Here is a 22,809-nt window from a genome sequence, read left to right on the forward strand (position 1 = left end):
AGTGCTGCCTCCATCCAGACACTTCCCTGCACCGATGCTGAGGAGCAGGAGCAGTTTGCAAGGACACACACGTTTGTTTGATTGCTCAGGAGCAAACCCCTGGTCTTCAGAGGAGACAAGAGTAGAGTTTTGGAGCATCTTTCTCTAACCCATTGGAGCATTTGGGTTGAGGGAACAATAACAAGAGAAAACAGCAGTTCCTTTTGTGTCGCTTGTGTCTTGAGCATCTCCTTAATGTCTCTGTCCTCCTTCTGCCTTCCAGAACATCTGCAAGAACTGTGGTGGTGTCTTCTGTGAAGCTTGTTCAGGGAACGAGCTGCCCCTGCCCTCCAGCATCAACCCCCAGCGCGTCTGCGACCCCTGCCACCAGCAGCTCATCCAGCAGTACTCGGCCAGCCCCTTGTAGGGGGGACAGTGCAGGGAGAGGTGACCAAAAAATGGTGGTGGCTGAGCATGGTGGCTTGTGGAGTTGTCCTGGGGGGGGGAAATGTGAAGAGAAGACACTTTCCTGTGTCCTTTGGAGGTCGGAGGGAAGCAGCTTCGTGGTGTTTCGTGGACGGTCTGAGCTTTCCCTGTCCCAAAACCTGCCGGCTCCCAGCGCTGAGCTTGTGCTGGGGAAGAGCTGTTTTGGGGATGTCCCCAAGGTGTCCCCCAGCAGCCAGGACAGAGTGTCCTCGCCCCAAAACGAGCTCTGTGTCTGCGGGGGTGGGTCAGGAACGGTCTTATCCTCATAGCTGTGATGTGACAGCTGCTGCTGAGCGACGCCTCGCTGAAAGCAGGACGGGGGGATGCTCAGTCCTCCTGCCTGGCTCCACTTGAAACCCCCTGTCCCTTTCCCCTCGCCTTTGACAATCCGAGCTGCGTCGCTGCCGGGGCTCTGAAGGCCAAGGGAAGAGGCCAAGAAACTCTTCCAAGCTTCACTCCTTCAGCCCTGGCCGCGGCTGCGCAAATCGGGCTGGAAAACTCAAACCAAGCTGTGAAAGTTCCAAAGTTCTCCTTGTGTGCAGGGGGTGCAGGATGGGGAGAACCAAGGACCTGCACTGATCTGGGACCTTCCTGGTTAGACCCTCACTGTGACTTGGTGACCACACCGGGGTGGTGATGGTGAAGAGCATCCATCACTGCACCTCCCGTGGTGGGGTGGGAGCTGGAGGGATTGGATCCCCAGCACTGAGAGACCAAATCCTCGTGACGACACATTTAGGGGCCACTTCCCTCCACCTCTCCCCCTCGGCCACAGGCAAAAAATTGTAATAAACCCAGCGTTTTGCTAATTATTTTTCTTTGGTAGAGAAGGAACAGAAAGGAACAAAAGAAGCAGGAACGTTTTTTGCCCACAAGAAATTCTGATTTGAAACAGGGTAAAGAGGTTCCACACTTCATGGTACATCATTCTTTGCTGCTCCTACCTCAAGGAACGTCATGTTACGCCGAAAAAAGCGGTGGGGGCTTCCTTAGTGAAGCACGGAGCACGTCACGGTGGTGGTGGGGACTGGTTTATACTGGAAATCTACTTGTCTTGAAGACCGCAGAATGTTTTGTAGTCCTTAGAAAAACTGGTGTTATTTCTGTGACAATTTGGGTTTGTACCAATGTTGTTAGGGGTTAGTGGGTTATTTCCTCGGGGGGGATTTTTCTGGTGATCGGACCAGCTGGAACCGCGGTGATGGGCATGTGGGAGCTGAGCTGGTTGCCGTGGTTGGTGCTCGTTTGGTCCAGGAATTTCTCTCCTTGAGTTCCCTCCAGGCCTTGGCATGTTCTGCTGAGGTCTCAGCCTCCTCTCGGTGCCCCTCGGAGCCACAGCACCTCACAGGGGGGGCAGCTTCAGAGATTTCCTTCTTCTGCTCTTTTTTTCCCCCCTCCCACGGTCGTTAAGAGATAGACGTCTTCACTGCTGCCCCATGAAGTAGTGGTTATTTCCTCCGGGGGGATTTTTCTGTTGATCAGACCGGCTGGAACGGCGGTGACGGGCGTGTGGGAGCTGGCAGGGCTGGGACACCAGGGATGAGGGGAGATGGGGAATTCTGCGTTACTACTTTTGTGTACAAACTGTGCACATTTACCAGCTTCCAAACTCCTGCATCCGAGCCCAGCATCACTCCTCCCCCGAGGAGAGAGTGAGACCCAAACCATTTCCATGTGGGAGGATTAAACTGGAAACCAGACACTTACTGTAATGCTGTTAGTGCTGGTGCATCCAGCGTTTTGCAGCTCCGGAGGGGACAGTCTATTTGCCGTTGTCCCAGCAGGAGTGACCGCCGCTCCGCTTGCTCCAAGCTGGAAAAAGCAGGACGGCCCTTGAGCAGCAAGAGGAGATCTCACAGGAGGTGGCTGAAATCCTTCAGAATCCAGCGCTGTGGCTACCACGGAAGGGTCCAGCTCAGCGTTGGCACCTCCTCGTTCCTTGTGTTCCTAGCTCCGGGAATGTCTCTGCCTGGAAGCAGGGGATGCTGGAGGGGACATCTGTGGCATCACGGGGTGTAATGCTGCGCCAACAGGTGGCCGTTTGGATTTGGGGAGCAGAGGGTGGTTTTTCCTGATGTTAATTTTGTTCCATGAGATAATAAAACCTTGATCACCTGTCTCCTGCCTCTGAGTGCTTGTGGAATCGTTCCAAATCCAGATGGCAGAGATGGAGGCTGAGAAAGGCAGTAGGAGGGGTGAGGTGCTGGATGAGGATGTCAAAGCTCTCTGGGTTGGTTAATCCCAAATATTGGTGGTTTATTAACACTTCAAACACCATTCCACTGTCAGAGAGCAGACCTGCTCCGTCCTGCGGCAGTTGCCGTTCCTGCAGGGCAGCTGCTGCTTTTGCAACAGAGAAATCTTTCCAAAGTAGGTCAACACAATTTATTACATGCTTTTACACAACGTTAAACTACATTTTATACAGTTTTATCCTTTGTTACTGAGCAGTGACACTCCGACCCGATCTTTACGCTCGTACCCACGGAATGTGTTCACTTTGGCCTAAAAAAGAAAGGAAGAGGAAAAAGAGAAATGACTCCTTTGTTGCAGCTTATTGCTTTCCTTTTATCACATGCTCCATTGGCTGCTTTTTGTCCCAAATTATTGTCTCTATAGTAGAATCCAGCAGTACTAAAGGATCTCACCAGACGAAAAAGCTAAGATGACACAAACAGCTCCACCAGGTGAGACATTTTTGGGGGTTGGGGGGGCTGCAGCACACACGTGGGGTGTGAGGTGTTAATTCCACTGGGGAATTAGTGGAATAAGTCCCAGCGCAGGGGACAGAGAATGTCCTGGATGTTCCTGTTCTCTTGAATCTGCCCCAAAAGCTTATCCCAGGCCTAGGCTAGAAATCCCTGGCACTGGGGGGTGCCAGCCCCCACTGCTGCAGCGGGAGGGGCCAGGAATTTGGGGAGCAGCACCCATCGCCCCCCACTTCCAGAAGGGAACTTGGGGAAGCGTTACGAGTTGGCCAGGGCCACCCATAAAGGTCACAGGAAACATCTTTCCTGGTACAAACATTCTGCCCCACGCTGGGGGGGCTTCTCCTTTGCAGCAGGGGGGGCTGTCTTGTGGTGTCTGTGAGGAGTGTGACCCGATGGGGTGACAGCAGCAAGAACTGTCACACTCAGCTACAGCCACCTCCCCAGGAGGGCCACCTCCCTCACACTCACACCCAGTGCAGCACAGTTATTCCCTCCTAAAGGGCAAAGAGAGAGACGTAGTTGCTCTGAAAATAAAACACACACACACTAACTCCACCAAAAACCCCACCAAACCCAAAAACAGTCCAGGCCCAGGAAACCCCTCACCTTGTGAACACGGTGGAAAATGTTACAACCTGTTAGAACTGGGAACAGGTCGAGGACCCTTGGCTAGAAAAGAGGGGATGGATTGAAAAAAACCCAAAACCCACTAAAAAAAATACCCCACGAATGTTACTTTGTCCAACTGCACTGTGTGTAACAGTAACATCCTCCCCAGCCAAAAGACCAGTAGACCCCCAGCCAGGGGAAATGTTTAGCCACGATTCCTCTTCCATGCCAGGAGATGCAGCCCCAGCAGCACCTTTATTTAATCTCACTCGCAGAGTTTTAAGGGGAGGAGGAAAATTAAAAGCAGCCCTCTACTGCCTGTTCCAGCAGGGCCCAGCTGGGCAGCGTTGGCTGTGACTGCAGGAAGGAGCTGCTGCCCCTTCACCCTGGGATTTCCATCCCATGGGATCTGGATGCGCAGGGCAGAGCATCCAGGCTGTGGAGAGCCCCTCCAACCCCTCCAAACGCTGGCGGTTCAGCCAGCTGAGATCTGAGGCATCACAAATAGGAGCCTGGAGCCACCCCCTGCTAAAAATGGAAGAGGAAGGAGAGGAGGAGGAGGAGGAGGAGGCCGAGATCTGCCAGCTCTGCCGGGAAGAAAGCAGCCGGAGCGCAAAGAAGGTAACTCCCAAGGCTCCTGTTGTCACCTCTGTCACCTCAACAACGTGTGTTTCCTCCCATTTTCATCTTGGAACAGCAGAGACTTCCCACTGGTGACTTGGGACCGAGAAATGAGCCCTTTTCTGAAGTCCACTTCCCCCTTAAACTCGTTAGACAGTGGTTGCCTGAGGGTTCCTCGCTCTGCTCTGTTTTCTCTTCCCTTTAGCAGCTTTTTCCCTTTACTCAAATGGTTGTTTTTTTTTTTTTCTGGGATCAATCAGAAGTGAGAATCACAGAATCACAGAATCTTCTAGGTTGGAAGGGACCTCAAAGATCATCTTGTCCAACCGTCAACCTAATTTTGACAAAAATAGACACCCACACAACAAACAAGGAGCATCATCACTAAACCATACCTCCCAGCACTACATCAACCCGTCTTTTGAACACCTCCAGGGATGGGGCCTCAACCACCTCCCTGGGCAGCCCCTTCCAATGGATGATGACCCTTTCAGGGAAAAAATCTTTCCTAATACAGGAGTATTAGGATATAGGAGGAATAGAGGTGCTGACACTTGTCCATTTCTCCATTTAGGGCCCGTTGCCTTTTTCTCTTATTTTTATTCTTTTTTTTGTGGCTAAGCCCCCCCCTTGCTTTCCTCACGATGACAAGAGGGTTACCAAAGAGGGGTGTTTGGTGGGAGTGCTGCCTCCATCCAGACACTTCCCTGCACCGATGCTGAGGAGCAGGAGCAGTTTGCAAGGACACACACGTTTGTTTGATTGCTCAGGAGCAAACCCCTGGTCTTCAGAGGAGACAAGAGTAGAGTTTTGGAGCATCTTTCTCTAACCCATTGGAGCATTTGGGTTGAGGGAACAATAACAAGAGAAAACAGCAGTTCCTTTTGTGTCGCTTGTGTCTTGAGCATCTCCTTAATGTCTCTGTCCTCCCTCTGCCTTCCAGAACATCTGCAAGAACTGTGGTGGTGTCTTCTGTGAAGCTTGTTCAGGGAACGAGCTGCCCCTGCCCTCCAGCATCAACCCCCAGCGCGTCTGCGACCCCTGCCACCAGCAGCTCATCCAGCAGTACTCGGCCAGCCCCTTGTAGGGGGGACAGTGCAGGGAGAGGTGACCAAAAAATGGTGGTGGCTGAGCATGGTGGCTTGTGGAGTTGTCCTGGGGGGGGAAATGTGAAGAGAAGACACTTTCCTGTGTCCTTTGGAGGTCGGAGGGAAGCAGCTTCGTGGTGTTTCGTGGACGGTCTGAGCTTTCCCTGTCCCAAAACCTGCCGGCTCCCGGCGCTGAGCTTGTGCTGGGGAAGAGCTGTTTTGGGAATGTCCCCAAGGTGTCCCCCAGCAGCCAGGACAGAGTGTCCTCGCCCCAAAACGAGCTCTGTGTCTGCGGGGGTGGGTCAGGAACGGTCTTATCCTCATAGCTGTGATGTGACAGCTGCTGCTGAGCGACGCCTCGCTGAAAGCAGGACGGGGGGATGCTCAGTCCTCCTGCCTGGCTCCACTTGAAACCCCCTGTCCCTTTCCCCTCGCCTTTGACAATCCGCGTCGCTGCTGGGGCTCTGAAGGCCAAGGGAAGAGGCCAAGAAACTCTTCCAAGCTTCACTCCTTCAGCCCTGGCCGCGGCTGCGCAAATCGGGCTGGAAAACTCAAACCAAGCTGTGAAAGTTCCAAAGTTCTCCTTGTGTGCAGGGGGTGCAGGATGGGGAGAACCAAGGACCTGCACTGATCTGGGACCTTCCTGGTTAGACCCTCACTGTGACTTGGTGACCACACCGGGGTGGTGATGGTGAAGAGCATCCATCACTGCACCTCCCGTGGTGGGGTGGGAGCTGGAGGGATTGGATCCCCAGCACTGAGAGACCAAATCCTCGTGACGACACATTTAGGGGCCACTTCCCTCCACCTCTCCCCCTCGGCCACAGGCAAAAAATTGTAATAAACCCAGCGTTTTGCTAATTATTTTTCTTTGGTAGAGAAGGAACAGAAAGGAACAAAAGAAGCAGGAACGTTTTTTGCCCACAAGAAATTCTGATTTGAAACAGGGTAAAGAGGTTCCACACTTCATGGTACATCATTCTTTGCTGCTCCTACCTCAAGGAACGTCATGTTACGCCGAAAAAAGCGGTGGGGGCTTCCTTAGTGAAGCACGGAGCACGTCACGGTGGTGGTGGGGACTGGTTTATACTGGAAATCTACTTGTCTTGAAGACCGCAGAATGTTTTGTAGTCCTTAGAAAAACTGGTGTTATTTCTGTGACAATTTGGGTTTGTACCAATGTTGTTAGGGGTTTAGTGGTTATTTCCTCCGGGGGGATTTTTCTGTTGATCAGACCGGCTGGAACGGCGGTGACGGGCGTGTGGGAGCTGAGGTGGTTGTCGTGGTTGGTGCTTGTTTGTTCCAGGAATTTTGTTTCAGGAATTTCTCTCCTTGAGTTCCCTCCAGGCCTTGGCATGTTCTGCTGAGGTCTCAGCCTCCTCTCGGTGCCCCTCGGAGCCACAGCACCTCACAGGGGGGGCAGCTTCAGAGATTTCCTTCTTCTGCTCTTTTTTTCCCCCCTCCCACGGTCGTTAAGAGATAGACGTCTTCACTGCTGCCCCATGAAGTAGATTTAGTAGTTGTTGAAAGATGAAAATCCTCAAATTGAGGTGTGGGCTCCCTGCTTGACACCAGAGATGAGGGGAGTTGGGGAATTCTGCGCTACTACTTTTGTGTACAAACTGTTTGCATTTACCAGCTTCCAAACTCCTGCGTCCGAGCCCAGCATCGCTCCTCCCCCAAGGAGAGAGTGAGACCCAAACCACGTCCACGTGGGAGGATTCAACTGGAAACCAGACACTTACTGTAATGCTGTTAGTGCTGGTGCATCCAGCGTTTTGCAGCTCCGGAGGGGACAGTCTATTTGCCATTGTCCTGGCAGGAGCGACCGCCGCTCCGCTTGCTCCAAGCACAGGCTGGGACTTTTCCTGGGAGAAGCAGGACGGCCCTTGAGCAGCAAGAGGAGATCTCACAGGAGGTGGCTGAAATCCTTCAGAATCCAGCGCTGTGGCTACCACGGAAGGGTCCAGCTCAGCGTTGGCACCTCCTCGTTCCTTGTGTTCCTAGCTCCGGGAATGTCTCTGCCTGGAAGCAGGGGATGCTGGAGGGGACATCTGTGGCATCACAGGGTGTAATGCCATGCCGACAGGTGGCTGTTTGGATTTGGGGAGCAGAGGGTGGTTTTTCCTGATGTTAATTTTGTTCCATGAGATAATAAAACCTTGATCACCTGTATCCTGCCTCCCGAGTGCTTGTGGAATCGTTCCAAAACCAGATGGCAGAGATGGAGGCTGAGAAAGGCAGTAGGAGGGGTGAGGTGCTGGATGAGGATGTCAAAGCGCTCTGGGTTCCTTAATCCCAAATATTGGTGGTTTATTAACACTTCAAACACCATTCCACTGTCAGAGAGCAGACCTGCTCCGTCCTGCGGCAGTTGCCGTTCCTGCGGGGCAGCTGCTGCTTTTGCAACAGAGAAATCCTCCTGCCTCTGAGTGCTTGTGGAATCGTTCCAAATCCAGATGGCAGAGATGGAGGCTGAGAAAGGCATCCTGCCTCCCGAGTGCTTGTGGAATCGTTCCAAAACCAGATGGCAGAGATGGAGGCTGAGAAAGGCAGTAGGAGGGGTGAGGTGCTGGATGAGGATGTCAAAGCGCTCTGGGTTCCTTAATCCCAAATATTGGTGGTTTATTAACACTTCAAACACCATTCCACTGTCAGAGAGCAGACCTGCTCCGTCCTGCGGCAGTTGCCGTTCCTGCGGGGCAGCTGCTGCTTTTGCAACAGAGAAATCTTTCCAAAGTAGGTCAACACAATTTATTACATGCTTTTACACAACGTTAAACTACATTTTATACAGTTTTATCCTTTGTTACTGAGCAGTGACACTCCGACCCGATCTTTACGCTCGTACCCACGGAATGTGTTCACTTTGGCCTAAAAAAGAAAGGAAGAGGAAAAAGAGAAATGACTCCTTTGTTGCAGCTTATTGCTTTCCTTTTATCACATGCTCCATTGGCTGCTTTTTGTCCCAAATTATTGTCTCTATAGTAGAATCCAGCAGTACTAAAGGATCTCACCAGACGAAAAAGCTAAGATGACACAAACAGCTCCACCAGGTGAGACATTTTTGGGGGTTGGGGGGGCTGCAGCACACACGTGGGGTGTGAGGTGTTAATTCCACTGGGGAATTAGTGGAATAAGTCCCAGCACAGGGGACAGAGAGTATTCTGGATGTTCCTGTTCTCTTGAATCTGCCCCAAAAGCTTATCCCAGGCCTAGGCTAGAAATCCCTGGCACTGGGGGGTGCCAGCCCCCTCTGCTGCAGCAGGAGGGGCCAGGAATTTGGGGAGCAGCACCCATCGCCCCCCACTTCCAGAGGGGAACTCAGGGAAGCGTTACGAGTTGGCCAGGGCCATCCATAAAGGTCCCAGGAAATGTCTTTCCTGGTACAAACATTCTGCCTCACACTGGGGGGGCTTCTTTTGCAGCAGGGGGGGCTGTCTTGTGGTGTCTGTGAGGAGTGTGACCCGATGGGGTGACAGCAGCAAGAACTGTCACACTCAGCTACAGCCACCTCCCCAGGAGGGCCACCTCCCTCACACTCACACCCAGTGCAGCACAGTTATTCCCTCCTAAAGGGCAAAGAGAGAGACGTAGTTGCTCTGAAAATAAAACACACACACACTAACTCCACCAAAAACCCCACCAAACCCAAAAACAGTCCAGGCACAGGAAACCCCCCGCCTTGTTAACAGGGTGGAAAATGTTACAACCTGTTAGAACTGGGAACAGGTCGAGGACCCTTGGCTAGAAAAGAGGGGATGGATTGAAAAAAACCCAAAACCCACTAAAAAAAATACCCCACGAATGTTACTTTGTCCAACTGCACTGTGTGTAACAGTAACATCCTCCCCAGCCAAAAGACCAGTAGACCCCCAGCCAGGGGAAATGTTTAGCCACGATTCCTCTTCCATGCCAGGAGATGCAGCCCCAGCAGCACCTTTATTTAATCTCACTCGCAGAGTTTTAAGGGGAGGAGGAAAATTAAAAGCAGCCCTCTACTGCCTGTTCCAGCAGGGCCCAGCTGGGCAGCGTTGGCTGTGACTGCAGGAAGGAGCTGCTGCCCCTTCACCCTGGGATTTCCATCCCATGGGATCTGGATGCGCAGGGCAGAGCATCCAGGCTGTGGAGAGCCCCTCCAACCCCTCCAAACGCTGGCGGTTCAGCCAGCTGAGATCTGAGGCATCACAAATAGGAGCCTGGAGCCACCCCCTGCTAAAAATGGAAGAGGAAGGAGAGGAGGAGGAGGAGGAGGAGTAACAGTAACATCCTCCCCAGCCAAAAGACCAGAAAACCCCCAACCAGGGGAAATGTTTAGCCACGATTCCTCTTCCGTGCCAGGAGATGCAGCCCCAGCAGCACCTTTAATTAATGGCACTCGCAGAGTTTTAAGGGGAGGAGGAAAGGAAAAAGCAGCCCTGTCCTCCCGCTCCAGCAGGGCCCAGGTGGGCAGCATCAGGGCGGCGCTGGCGGTGACTGCAGGAAGGAGCTGCTGCCCCTTCACCCTGGGATTTCCATCCCATGGGATCTGGATCCACAGGGCAGAGCATCCAGGCTGTGGAGAGCCCCTCCAGCCCCTCCAAACGCTGGCGGTTCAGCCAGCTGAGATCTGAGGCATCACAAATAGGAGCCTGGAGCCACCCGCTGCTAAAAATGGAAGAGGAAGGAGAGGAGGAGGAGGAGGAGGAGGATACACTCACCAACCCCGAGAGCGTGCCACTGTCACTAGCAGTCCTGCTTCTCCTTGGGATGTTCATTCAGGAATAATTCCACAGCACCGCACTCTGGGGAGCGATTTGAGAGAGACAAGGATTGGATGTGCTGTTATTGCCTTTTCTTCCCTCAAACCCAACGCCACGTTACGGGATCATTGGGAAATCTCTGCTTCAGGCGATCCTTTGGCACGGGGTGTTGACAGCAGCTTCCCGAGCTGTGCCAGGCAGCCCCAGGAGCTGAGTCTTGGGGTGGCAAGACCCCCCCTCCCACACACACACACACACACACTCCTCGTGACTTACGCAGCTGTGACCCCTCCTTGGCCATGGCAGCGACTGCGTCCTCTCGGCTCTCAAAATGCACATCTGCTTCTCCCGTGGCATCCCCCTGGGAGTTGTACTCCACCATCACCCGCGTGGGCTTCAGCGGCGCAAAAAACTACAAAGGAGGGGGGAAAAAAAGAGGGTTTGGTGAGGAAAAAAAGCATTACCCAAAAACTCAATGTTTTTACTCGTAAACTGTGTCCAGTTTTGGGCACCCTACCACAAAAAAGACATCGAGGTGCTGGAGTGGGTCCAGAGAAGGGCAACAAAGCTGGTGAGGGGTCTGGAGCACAAGTCTTGTGAGGAGAGGCTGAGGGAGCTGGGGGTGTTCAGCCTGGAGAGGAGGAGGCTGAGGGGAGACCTTCTGGCTCTCTCCAACTCCCTGAAAGGAGGGTGTAGCCAGGGGGGGTCGGTCTCTTCTCCCAAGTCACAGATGGGGGAATGGCCTCAAGTTGCACCAGGGGAGGTTCAGGCTGGATATTAGGAAACATTTTTTCCCTGAAAGGGTTCTCAGCCATTGGAATGGGCTGCCCAGGGAGGTGGTTGAGGCACCATCCCTGGAGGTGTTCAAAAGACGGGTTGATGTAGTGCTGGGAGGTATGGTTTAGTGATGGTGATGCTCCTTGTTTGTTGTGTGGGTGTCTATTTTTGTCAGTTGGGTTGACGGTTGGACAAGGTGATCTTTGAGGTCCCTTCCAACCTAGAAGATTCTGTGATTCCGTAAAGCCTGTCCAGCTGGGGGAGTGGGGGAAAGAGTCTGAGCTCTTGAGTAGCAAAGCACTGCCCTTCTCCACCTGGGTGAAGCTGAGGGACACCCCAATCACCCGTCCCACCCTCTGTCACCTCCTGGCACAGTAACTCTTGACAGCAACCCAAATCCTCACAGGGCACACGTGTTCTGTACACGTCAAAAGTCATTAACGTGCAAGTATATTCACTCTGGGATGTTCCATACTGATAAAATAAACTAAAATTGCTCTTAAAAAGATGCTGAAATTCACTTTTGTACAGTCAGCTCCTCTGAAATGTAGCCACGATGATAACTGGCGCTCCTGAGGTCACAGTGAGGACACTCAGACAGCCCAGCAAGCTTTCATCCTTCCGAATTTATGGAGGGGAGCATATCCCTGCTGTGTCCCACCTTCCCCAGGGAGCCCAGAGCCCTCAGCACACTCCTGTTTCCCAACACGTTCAGCCTGAAGCCACGCAGCACTGAGGCCCCACACAGACAAAGATCAATTAAAAACCTGCAGTTGCTTTATCTGTAACAATTAATCAAGGGTTTCCATTGGTGATTTCATTCACGGTTTTGCTGTTACTCACATTTATGATGTCTTGGGCACTAGCTTGGGTAGGAAAACCCCTGACGTGGACAAAGTGCAGCGGTGACGAGGCGTTCCCGGATTCTGAAATGGGCCTGGAGCTTTCTGTTCCTTCCCTGCACGATTCTGTGGAATGGGGGGAAAAAACCCATCATTAATGCTCATGATTCTCACCTCCCTCCCATCCATGAAAGCTGTAGACACAGGGTCACGCTCACAGCAAACATTGAGAGTAAAAGGAAGGGGCCTCAATGCAGCCAGAGGACAGGGAGGGACTCACTGGGTTCTCTTTCAGCATCGGAGGCTCCTGTGTTGCTCCATCCCCTTTCCTCAGAAATGAACTCGGGTTCTCTCCTCGCCCTGTAGGAGGTCACCATCTGCCTGTCGTAAGGCACGTGCCTCTGCATGTGATGCTTCCTACTGACGTACACCTCTATGTACCTGGAATTCAAAGGAAGAGATTACAGGGTCATCTCTCACACCTCTGCAAAGAGCTCCAGGTTTGGAGGCAGTGCCACTTCAGGATGTTCTCCCATCTCCCATCTCAGCTCTGCTCCCCGGTGCGGCACACAACGCTTCTGAAGGATTAATTCATTTAAATTGCACAGTTTTGTTTGAGAAAGCCCTTTTCAACTTGGAGTGACAGCCACTCTCCCCCACAAACCCCCACGCTGTGAGACAGTTACCAGACTGGTCAGGACATGGCCTTCAGTTTACAGCCTTATAAACAGTTCTCACAGCAGATACCCATCACTTAAAAGCCAAAATTCTGTTCTGTCACAGAAAGATAGATTTATTTCCTCTGAAAAATGTTTTTTAGTTCTTTCAGCAGCATCCATCCCTTCTGAGCAGCCCTGAGGCTGTTCTCCCCTCAGTGCATCTCTGCAAAATGCACTGTTCCCAGCTCTTACATAGCCCTAATTAAAACCAGACCCAAGCCCTAAACAGATTACTGAAACGGGCAGCCACACAAGGTGCAGAGGGTTGTATTAATGACTGCAGTGGAGCCAGAAGACTTCATGAAGATTTTAAGATAACACTATGAAACTGATGGGATGAAATAGAACAGGGGGGTTGTGAAAGTCGTGGCTACAATACACCAGTATGTAATGGGACACTAAAGGACTCAGGCGAGATCCCATTTACACCACAAAAATTAAAAATACAACAACAAACCCTTATTTGTGGGTTTAGTCAAAATATAACATTATGATGCCTTATATTTCTATCTGTCCGCCCCAGAACCCCGTAACTCAGTTTCCTGGCTGATCAGACAGAGGTACATGAGCTCAGGGAGGGAATCAGATCAGTTCTTGTTCCATCACGATGAAGAGAAAATTAATGGCAGATTAAGAATTAATTAATCTCTCCTGGAGGTAGGGAAGAGTGTCAGTTAATTCAATTATGGGGCACACCTACAGAGCAGCTGTTCTCATTTAATATGGGTGGGGGGAGAAGCATAAGGGAATGCAGCCTGGGAAGAGGAAATGAGGGAAGAGGAGAAAGGAAGCGGGTGCTGTGTGGAAGAGGTAAGGCTGGGGAGGGCTTTTTCCTGCTTGCTATTCAGTACAAGAACTTGGTGGGTGTTTTAAGAAAAATCAGGACTGGGTTTAAGCCAGAGGTGAGCAGTAACCTGTGCTTCACACAACGTACTCTCTGAGGAGAGACACTGGTTGTGGCCAGTACTGGGCTGAAGGGAAGGGTGAGGGTTACCAATATCATGGAAAGCATCAGGGAACCTGGTGGAAATTTGGCAGGGACAACTGGCTGTAGGAGGCGCAGGATCCCTGTGGGCTTATGCAACATCTTGGGTTACACAGAGTATTAAAAAGGAAACATTTTAATCCTCAAAGTAACAGTCTGACACCACAATGAAAAAGGTTTAGCTGTGATTTCTACTGAAACTTGAATCTGAAGTCTGAGTTCTAGGTTTTAAGGGTGATAAAGGCAGAGGTTTCCTTAATAATGTGAGCATGGGACAGGTTAAGATCAGCTGTTTCACTTTAGAAGCAAGCTCTCAGTCACACAACCTGCTTCAGACCACATTCTTCTCCTCTTGTGGACCCCAGAGAAGCACCTACCTATTTCCCATATATTCTCGGTGCCGTAACAGGGCTTTAGCTGCCATTTCGGGAGCTGCAAACTGCACAAAAGCTTCTCCTGTTCTTCTTTCTCCCCGGTAAATGAAAACTATGTCAGTGATTTTCAAACCTATAGAAGGGTTGGGGAGAAAAAAGGGTATTTACATTGTCAGGAACTTGTGCCATAGCTCAGAGAGACAACTTTGTCCTTATTCTTCTAGTTTTTGACAAGATAATCAGGCAGTTAAATAGTTCTGAAACAACTGCTCATGCTGACCTGCATACCTTTTATTTAAACTTTTTTTTTTAATTCCAAATTACAGGATTTAAGTTTAGTTTTCACAGAAGGTTCAATTGCCAATAATCAATTGAGTTAAGGCTTTAAGTAACTACGAAAACGAGTGAATCCAAGTTGCAGACAAGAAGGAAGTCCAGAACACGAGTGTTCTTGAAATTGTCTTATTATTGTAGTTTTCTTTCATCTCTGTAAAACCCAGCTCAAATTGACTGCACTTAGATTTTTGTTCTGTGTATCTTTTTGGGGAGCCTGTCATGCACTGAAGAGCCTTCTCTGACATGACACAGAGTGCACACCAGGCTGAGCTATTATGCTTATTTTTTTCAGGAATGCCTTTTTGTGTATCTCCTTGAGCCTTGTTGTTTTCTCAAAGGGTGTCCCCAAGCTCCTAAAAATAATGGAAATACTCCACAACACTACCCTCCTCCTCTCAATGTGATAATGCTGCTACTAGATGCCTTCACACAGATTGAAATACTTTTATTGACTGAAAAGTATTATTGGTGGCCTTTGCTTTTGGCGTGATGGTGGTTATTATGAGCCTTGGTGCTGCAGGACTCTGTGTGTGTGTCTACCTGGAGTGGAAAAACTCTAGGGGAAGAACTGGTTTAGTCTGTAATTTAAGCTTTATCTAAGGAAATGTCAATTTATTTTGCAAAACCTAGAAGGGCTTCTTTCCTAACCAATGCAGGTTGCAAGTGGGGGACATGAGCGTGGAGACACACACTGTGCAGTAGTTGCTCAGCTGAGAACTGCTGCAGTTCACTTTCACAACCATTAACAAGCCAGTAATAATAATAATAGTAAAAAAAAATGCTGTTAACAGTTTTAACAGTGGTATATGGGATCTAACTGTCATGATTACACATCTGTGAATACCCATGCTGCATTCACTTGTACTTTAGCTATCATACAGGCATTTTTTCCCCCTCTTAACTTTGCCAAAGTTTAAATTTGCAGGTAACAGGATCTAGGTTCCTCCTCTCCTTCCTTCCCCCACCTCTGTAAGAGTGCTACAGGCACTGATCCTAGGCTAGACCTGCAGAAAGTCAAAGGTGCAAGAAAGCCTTGCAGCCAAAAGCATGTTCAGAAGACTCTAGTTAGTTCCAGCTGCAGGGGAACAGCAACTCCTTGCAGTGTTTCAGGTGTTCAAGCATGTGCTCTTCCTCCTCTCACGTAGAGGAAGAAAGGTCCAGCCGCGCATCAGCTTGGAGAAACAAACCAAAAAGCACAGAACAGGCTGAGCTACCTGAGAAAAAAGCTGCAATATCATCCTCGGTGGAGCTGAAGGGAAGGCCTCTGAGCAGCACAACTCCATCGTTTATGGCTTGGGACTCATCCCGCAGACTCCGGAGCAAGCCCTCCACATCGCTGTCGTGTTGCACCAGGGGAGGTTCAGGCTGGATATTAGGAAACATTTTTTCCCTGAAAGGGTTCTCAGCCATTGGAATGGGCTGCCCAGGGAGGTGGTTGAGGCCCCATCCCTGGAGGTGTTCAAAAGACAGGTTGATGTAGTGCTGGGAGGTATGGTTTAGTGATGGTGATGCTTCTTGTTTGTTGTGTGGGTGTCTATTTTTGTCAGTTAGGTTGACGGTTGGACAAGGTGATCTTTGAGGTCCCTTCCAACCTAGAAGATTTTGTGATTCTGTAAAGCCTGTCCAGCTGGGGGAGTGGGGGAAAGAGTCTGAGCTCTTGAGTAGCAAAGCACTGCCCTTCTCCACCTGGGTGGGGACACCCCAGTCACCCATCCCACTCTCTGTCACCTCCTGGCACAGTAACTCTTAGCAACCCAAATCCTCACAGGGCACACGTGTTCTGTACACGTCAAAAGTCATTAACGCGCAGGTACATTCACTCTGGGATGTTCCATACTAATAAAATAAACTAAAATTGCTCTTAAAAAGATGCTGAAATTCACTTTTGTACAGTCAGCTCCTCTGAAATGTAGCCACGATGATAACTGGCGCTCCTGAGGTCACAGTGAGGACACTCAGACAGCCCAGCAAGCTTTCATCCTTCCGAATTTATGGAGGGGAGCATATCCCTGCTGTGTCCCACCTTCCCCAGGGAGCCCAGAGCCCTCAGCACACTCCTGTTTCCCAACACGTTCAGCCTGAAGCCACGCAGCACTGAGGCCCCACACAGACAAAGATCAATTAAAAACCTGCAGTTGCTTTATCTGTAACAATTAATCAAGGGTTTCCATTGGTAATTTCATTCATAGTTTTGCTGTTACTCACATTTATGATGTCTTGGGCACTGGCTTGGGTAGGAAAACCCCTGACGTGGACAAAGTGCAGCGGTGACGAGGCGTTCCCGGATTCTGAAATGGGTCTGGAGCTTTCTGTTCCTTCCCTGCACGATTCTGTGGAATGGGGGGGGAAAAACCCATCATTAATGCTCGTGATTCTCACCTCCCTCCCATGAAAGCTGTAGATACAGGGTCACGCTCACAGCAAACATTGAGAGTAAAAGGAAGGGGCCTCAAAGCAGCCAGAGGACAGGGAGGGACTCACTGGTTTCTCTTTCAGCATCAGAGGCTCCTGTGTTGCTCCATCCCCTTTCCTCAGAAATGAACTCGGGTTCTCTCCTCGCCCTGTAGGAGGTCACCATCTGCCTGTCGTAAGGCACGTGCCTCTGCATGTGATGCTTCCTACTGACGTACACCTCTATGTACCTGGAATTCAAAGGAAGAGATTACAGGGTCATCTCTCACACCTCTGCAAAGAGCTCCAGGTTTGGAGGCAGCACCACCACTTCAGGATGTTCTCCCATCTCAGCTCTGCTCCCGTGCCAGGTGGGAGAGCCACGGTGCAGCACGCAACGCTTCTGAAGGATTAATTCATTTAAATTGCACAGTTTTGTTTGAGAAAGCCCTTTCCAACTTGGAGTGACAGCCACTCTCCCCCACAAACCCCCACGCTGTGAGACAGTTACCAGACTGGTCGGGACATGGTCTTTAGTTTACAGCCTTATACACAGTTCTCATAGCAGATACCCATCACTTAAAAGCCAAAATTCTGTTCTGTCACAGAAAGACAGATTTATTTCCTCTGAAAAATGTTTTCTAGTTCTTTCAGCAGCATCCATCCCTTCTGAGCAGCCCTGAGGCTGTTTTCCCCTCAGTGCATCTCTGCAAAATGCACTATTCCCAGCTCCTACAAAGCCCTAATTAAAAACAGACCCAAGCCCTAACCAGATTACTGAAACTGGCAGCCACACAAGGTGCAGAGGGTGGTATTAATGACTTCAGTGGAGCCAGAAGACTTTATGAAGATTTTAGATAACGCTATGAAACTGATGGGGTGAAATAGAACAGGGGGGGTGTGAAAGTCGTGGCTACAATACACCAGTATGTAATGGGACACTAAAGGACTCAGGCAAGATCCCATTTACATCACATAAATTAAAAATACAAAACAACAAACACTTATTTGTGGGTTTAGTCAAAATATAACATTATGATGCCTTATATTTCTATCTGTCTGCCCCAGAACCCCATAACTGTTTCTTGGCTGATCAGACAGAAGTACATGAGCTCAGGGAGGGAATCAGATCAGTTCTTGTTCCATCATGATGAAGAGAAAATGAATGGCAGATTAAGAATTAATGAATCTCTCCTGGAGGTAGGGAAGAGTGTCAGTTAATTCAATTATGGGGCACACCTACAGAGCAGCTGTTCTCATTTAATATGGGTGGGGGGAGAAGCATAAGGGAATGCAGCCTGGGAAGAGGAAATAAGGGAAGAGGAGACAGGAAGAGGTGCTGTGTGGAAGAGGTAAGGCTGGGGAGGTCTTTCTCCTGCTTGGTATTCAGTACAAGAACTTGGTGGGTGTTTTAAGAAAAATCAGGACTGGGTCTAAGCCAGAGGTGAGCAGTAACCTGTGCTTCACACAATGTACTCTCTGAGGAGAGACACTGGTTGTGGCCAGTACTGGGCTGAAGGGAAGGGTGAGGGTTGCCAATATCATGGAAAGCATCAGGGAACCTGGTGGAAATTTGGCAGGGACAACTGGCTGTAGGAGGCGCAGGATCCCCGTGGGCTTGTGTAACATCTTGGGTTACACAGAGTATTAAAAAGGAAACATTTTAATCCTCAAAGTAACAGTCTGACACCACAATGAAAAAGGTTTAGCTGTGATTTCTACTGAAACTTGAATCTGAAGTCTGAGTTCTAGGTTTTAAGGGTGATAAAGGCAGAGGTTTCCTTAATAATGTGAGCATGGGACAGGTTAAGATCAGCTGTTTCACTTTAGAAACAAGCTCTCAGTCACACAACCTGCTTCAGACCACGTCCTTCTCCTCTTGTGGACCCCAGAGAAGCACCTACCTATTTCCCATATATTCTCGGTGCCGTAACAGGGCTTTAGCTGCCATTTCGGGAGCTGCAAACTGCACAAAAGCTTCTCCTGTTCTTCTTTCTCCCCGGTAAATGAAAACTATGTCAGTGATTTTCAAACCTATAGAAGGGTTGGGGAGAAAAAAGGGTATTTACATTGTCAGGAACTTGTGCCATAGCTCAGAGAGACAACTTTGTCCTTATTCTTCTAGTTTTTGACAAGATAATCAGGCAGTTAAATAGTTCTGAAACAACTGCTCATGCTGACCTGCATACCTTTTATTTAAACTTTTTTTTTTAATTCCAAATTACAGGATTTAAGTTTAGTTTTCACAGAAGGTTCAATTGCCAATAATCAATTGAGTTAAGGCTTTAAGTAACTACGAAAACGAGTGAATCCAAGTTGCAGACAAGAAGGAAGTCCAGAACACGAGTGTTCTTGAAATTGTCTTATTATTGTAGTTTTCTTTCATCTCTGTAAAACCCAGCTCAAATTGACTGCACTTAGATTTTTGTTCTGTGTATCTTTTTGGGGAGCCTGTCATGCACTGAAGAGCCTTCTCTGACATGACACAGAGTGCACACCAGGCTGAGCTATTATGCTTATTTTTTTCAGGAATGCCTTTTTGTGTATCTCCTTGAGCCTTGTTGTTTTCTCAAAGGGTGTCCCCAAGCTCCTAAAAATAATGGAAATACTCCACAACACTACCCTCCTCCTCTCAATGTGATAATGCTGCTACTAGATGCCTTCACACAGATTGAAATACTTTTATTGACTGAAAAGTATTATTGGTGGCCTTTGCTTTTGGCGTGATGGTGGTTATTATGAGCCTTGGTGCTGCAGGACTCTGTGTGTGTGTCTACCTGGAGTGGAAAAACTCTAGGGGAAGAACTGGTTTAGTCTGTAATTTAAGCTTTATCTAAGGAAATGTCAATTTATTTTGCAAAACCTAGAAGGGCTTCTTTCCTAACCAATGCAGGTTGCAAGTGGGGGACATGAGCGTGGAGACACACACTGTGCAGTAGTTGCTCAGCTGAGAACTGCTGCAGTTCACTTTCACAACCATTAACAAGCCAGTAATAATAATAATAGTAAAAAAAAATGCTGTTAACAGTTTTAACAGTGGTATATGGGATCTAACTGTCATGATTACACATCTGTGAATACCCATGCTGCATTCACTTGTACTTTAGCTATCATACAGGCATTTTTTCCCCCTCTTAACTTTGCCAAAGTTTAAATTTGCAGGTAACAGGATCTAGGTTCCTCCTCTCCTTCCTTCCCCCACCTCTGTAAGAGTGCTACAGGCACTGATCCTAGGCTAGACCTGCAGAAAGTCAAAGGTGCAAGAAAGCCTTGCAGCCAAAAGCATGTTCAGAAGACTCTAGTTAGTTCCAGCTGCAGGGGAACAGCAACTCCTTGCAGTGTTTCAGGTGTTCAAGCATGTGCTCTTCCTCCTCTCACGTAGAGGAAGAACGGTCCAGCCGAGCATCAGCTTGGAGAAACAAACCAAAAAGCACAGAACAGGCTGAGCTACCTGAGAAAAAAGCTGCAATATCATCCTCGGTGGAGCTGAAGGGAAGGCCTCTGAGCAGCACAACTCCATCGTTTATGGCTTGGGACTCATCCCGCAGACTCCGGAGCAAGCCCTCCACATCGCTGTCGTGTACTTCAAACACTGCAAGGAACAGGCACAAACCATGGTTTCCCTCATGGCACTAAGAAGGTGACATTCATTTCAGTTCTTTTCCCCCTGTGAAACTTCATAGAATCATAGAATGGTTTGGGTTGGAAGGGACCTTAAGGTCACCCAGTGCCACCCCCTGCCCTGGGCAGGGACACCTCCCACCAGCCCTGGTTGCTCCAAGCCCCCTCCAACCTGCCCTTGAACCCCTCCAGGGATGGGGCAGCCACAGCTTCTCTGGCCAACCTGGGCCAGGCTCTCACCACCCTCATAGTAAAAAATTTCTTCCTGAGATCTAATCTGAATCTTTTTTCTTCCAATTTAAAACCGTTTCCCCTTGTCCTATCATTACCCTTCCTGGCAAAGAGTCCCTCTCCAGCTCTTCTATAGGCACCCTTCAGGTATTGAAAGGCCACTATAAGGTTTCCCCGGAGCCTTCTCTTCTCCAGGCTGAACAATCCCAGCTCCCTCAGCCTGTCTTCAGAGGAGAGGTGCTCCATCCCTCTGATCATCTCCATGGCCCTCCGCTGCACCTCTTCCAGCTGGTCCATGTTCTTTCTGTGTTGAGGACTCCAAAGCTGGACACAGTGCTCCAGGTGGGGTCTCAGGAGTGCAGAGTAGAGGGGCAGAATCACCTCCTGAGACTTCACGTTTCTTCCCCCAACCTCATACTCTCTGATCTTGTGATGGTGCCCCTCACTTTGCTTTTCCTGCCCAGCCTGGAAAGTTTTAGCTTAATGGTGCCTTTGGGGCTAATTTGCTGCTTTGTCCTGCATCCCACCCTTCTCCACACCATCCCACTTTATTATTCAAGCAGCTCTTGTTCACTTTATCTTGAGTTTCTTTCCATTGTAACTTCCTGACGTTTCAAACCCACCTTTGACGTAGCGTGGGCCCATGTACCTCAGGTGCTTTTCCAGGGCTCTCTGGACATCTGCCTTGGACTCCAGCTCGATCAGGGCATCCCCCCTGCGCCTCCCATCCCTGTTTAAGAGGAAGTGTATGCCGTTCTCACCATTTCGAATTCTACAGCCTAGAAATCAAGGAACACACGATACAGAAACATACGCAACTGCGTCAAACACAGGGGAGGTCTTTTGATTGCAGGTGAAAGCTGATTATTCTGCACAGAGCTCTCCGCCTCAGCAGCGCAAAGCAGTTAGGAATTTCCTAGCCTTTGCTTCCAATTTCTACCCTAAACCCTAACACCCAAAGCTTATCACACAGAAGAATTTGATTTGACATCCATTGGCCTCCCCAGCTGTATAACTGGATAGTAAACATTCTCATACTGTTGATAAACTTAACTGCTTCTAAGTTACTTAAAATCAAACCCAAATGTTAGTCTTTCATCCTCTACAGCTATACTCTGCCTGCTCCATGTTCCTTTCCCCTAGGACTTCAAACTGACTTAATTTAGTTTGGTGGGTTATTAAACCACTTAAAAACTCAGACCATCCAGCCTACTCTGGAAGGATGCATCATAACATCACAGTACGGAGCGATCAGCCCTGCAAAGGTATGCACAAGCCTATTAATTAGAATCAGAAAGCAACACTGAAGTTTATACTGGTAAGTAAAAAGCACTCCAGTTTGTTTAAAAGAGGGGAGATGGGGGGGAAAGGCAACCATAATGGTCTTTAAAGGAAACACTTCAAATTGGACTGAATTTACTGGGGAGACACCAACTAAGAAGGGAAAGACTTGCTCAATTAAATAAAAAGTGCCACAAAGGTGAGTTTCTAGTCATTGTCCAACAGTCTGGGAGCTGCTTATTTGTTTTAGATGTGCAAATTGTGGATAATTTTGCACGAATATTAAAAACTCCTCTTTGTCTGGCTAGTAAAGATCTTTACGTTTTCTTCCTGCCAACTAATCATTAACTGCTGGGTGCCATAAAACCACACCGAACAGCTACGCGGGAAAATTAAGGCACATACTATCAAAGAAGGTGAGCACGTCCTCCTCGGTGCAGGAGAAGGGGAATCCTTGTGCCCTGACGAGAAAGACGTTGTCGTTGTCTGCCTTGGGCGACTCGGGCTCCTGCTCCGAGAGGTGACCTTCCTGGGACGGGGCATCTGTAACTTGCTACCAAAAAAGAAATTAAGAAAAAAAAAAAAAGTTAAATTAAGAAGTGGCGGCAGGCGGGGTTTGGTTGTGGGACCCGGCTACGTTCAGCGCATGGTGACTGGGTGCTATGGGCAGGCAAGGGCAAGGGGGGCGGCGAGGGCCGCTCTCCAGGGCTGCCCCCTCTCCGCTGGTGGGTTTAACGGCCCCGCCGCCCCTCCGGCCCCGTCCCCAAGCGACGGGGACACCCCCCGAGGCGGCGGGGACCCTCCGACCGCCCCGCTCCCCTCCCGGGCGGCGGGGTCCCTCATGTCTCCCCCGCCCGCCGCCATCTTAGGCCCGGCGCCGGTGGGCCCCTACCTGGCTGTACCCACGGAAGGCGGCGCAGAGCGGAGCGGGAACCCGCAGGGCGGCCGGGCCCGGCCCGAGGGAGGCGGCGGCGGCGCTGAGGAGGCCGCGGGCGGGCGGCGGGCGCAGCCAGAGC

General features: G+C 49.8%; 2 protein-coding genes across 2 annotated transcripts in view; one reads left to right on the forward strand and one right to left on the reverse strand.

Moving 5' to 3' along the window:
* The window catches only part of RUFY3 (RUN and FYVE domain containing 3), a 60,049-nt gene extending 53,267 nt beyond the window's left edge, over positions 1–6,782 (forward strand). Inside the window, 3 exon segments of the mRNA XM_014938330.1 lie at positions 263–403; positions 4,356–4,406; positions 5,350–6,782. Coding sequence (XP_014793816.1) covers positions 263–403; positions 4,356–4,406; positions 5,350–5,493 — 336 coding nt within the window. The 3' untranslated portion in view covers positions 5,494–6,782.
* Positions 6,783–8,233: 1,451 nt separating this feature from the next.
* GRSF1 (G-rich RNA sequence binding factor 1) lies at positions 8,234–22,805 on the reverse strand (the record flags this gene model as incomplete). Its single annotated transcript, XM_014938331.1, has 14 exons — positions 8,234–8,368; positions 10,195–10,278; positions 10,513–10,648; positions 11,857–11,981; positions 12,136–12,296; positions 13,937–14,066; positions 15,484–15,634; positions 16,475–16,599; positions 16,751–16,911; positions 18,565–18,694; positions 20,112–20,252; positions 21,136–21,291; positions 22,199–22,346; positions 22,686–22,805. Coding segments are annotated over 13 exons (1,743 nt in total), but the record flags the coding sequence as incomplete, so codon positions are not given.
* Between the last annotated feature and the right edge of the window lie 4 nt (positions 22,806–22,809).

Source organism: Calidris pugnax, unplaced genomic scaffold (genome assembly GCF_001431845.1).
Source record: "Calidris pugnax isolate Ruff unplaced genomic scaffold, ASM143184v1 scaffold72, whole genome shotgun sequence".
In the NCBI taxonomy this organism is placed as follows: Eukaryota; Metazoa; Chordata; class Aves; order Charadriiformes; family Scolopacidae; genus Calidris; species Calidris pugnax.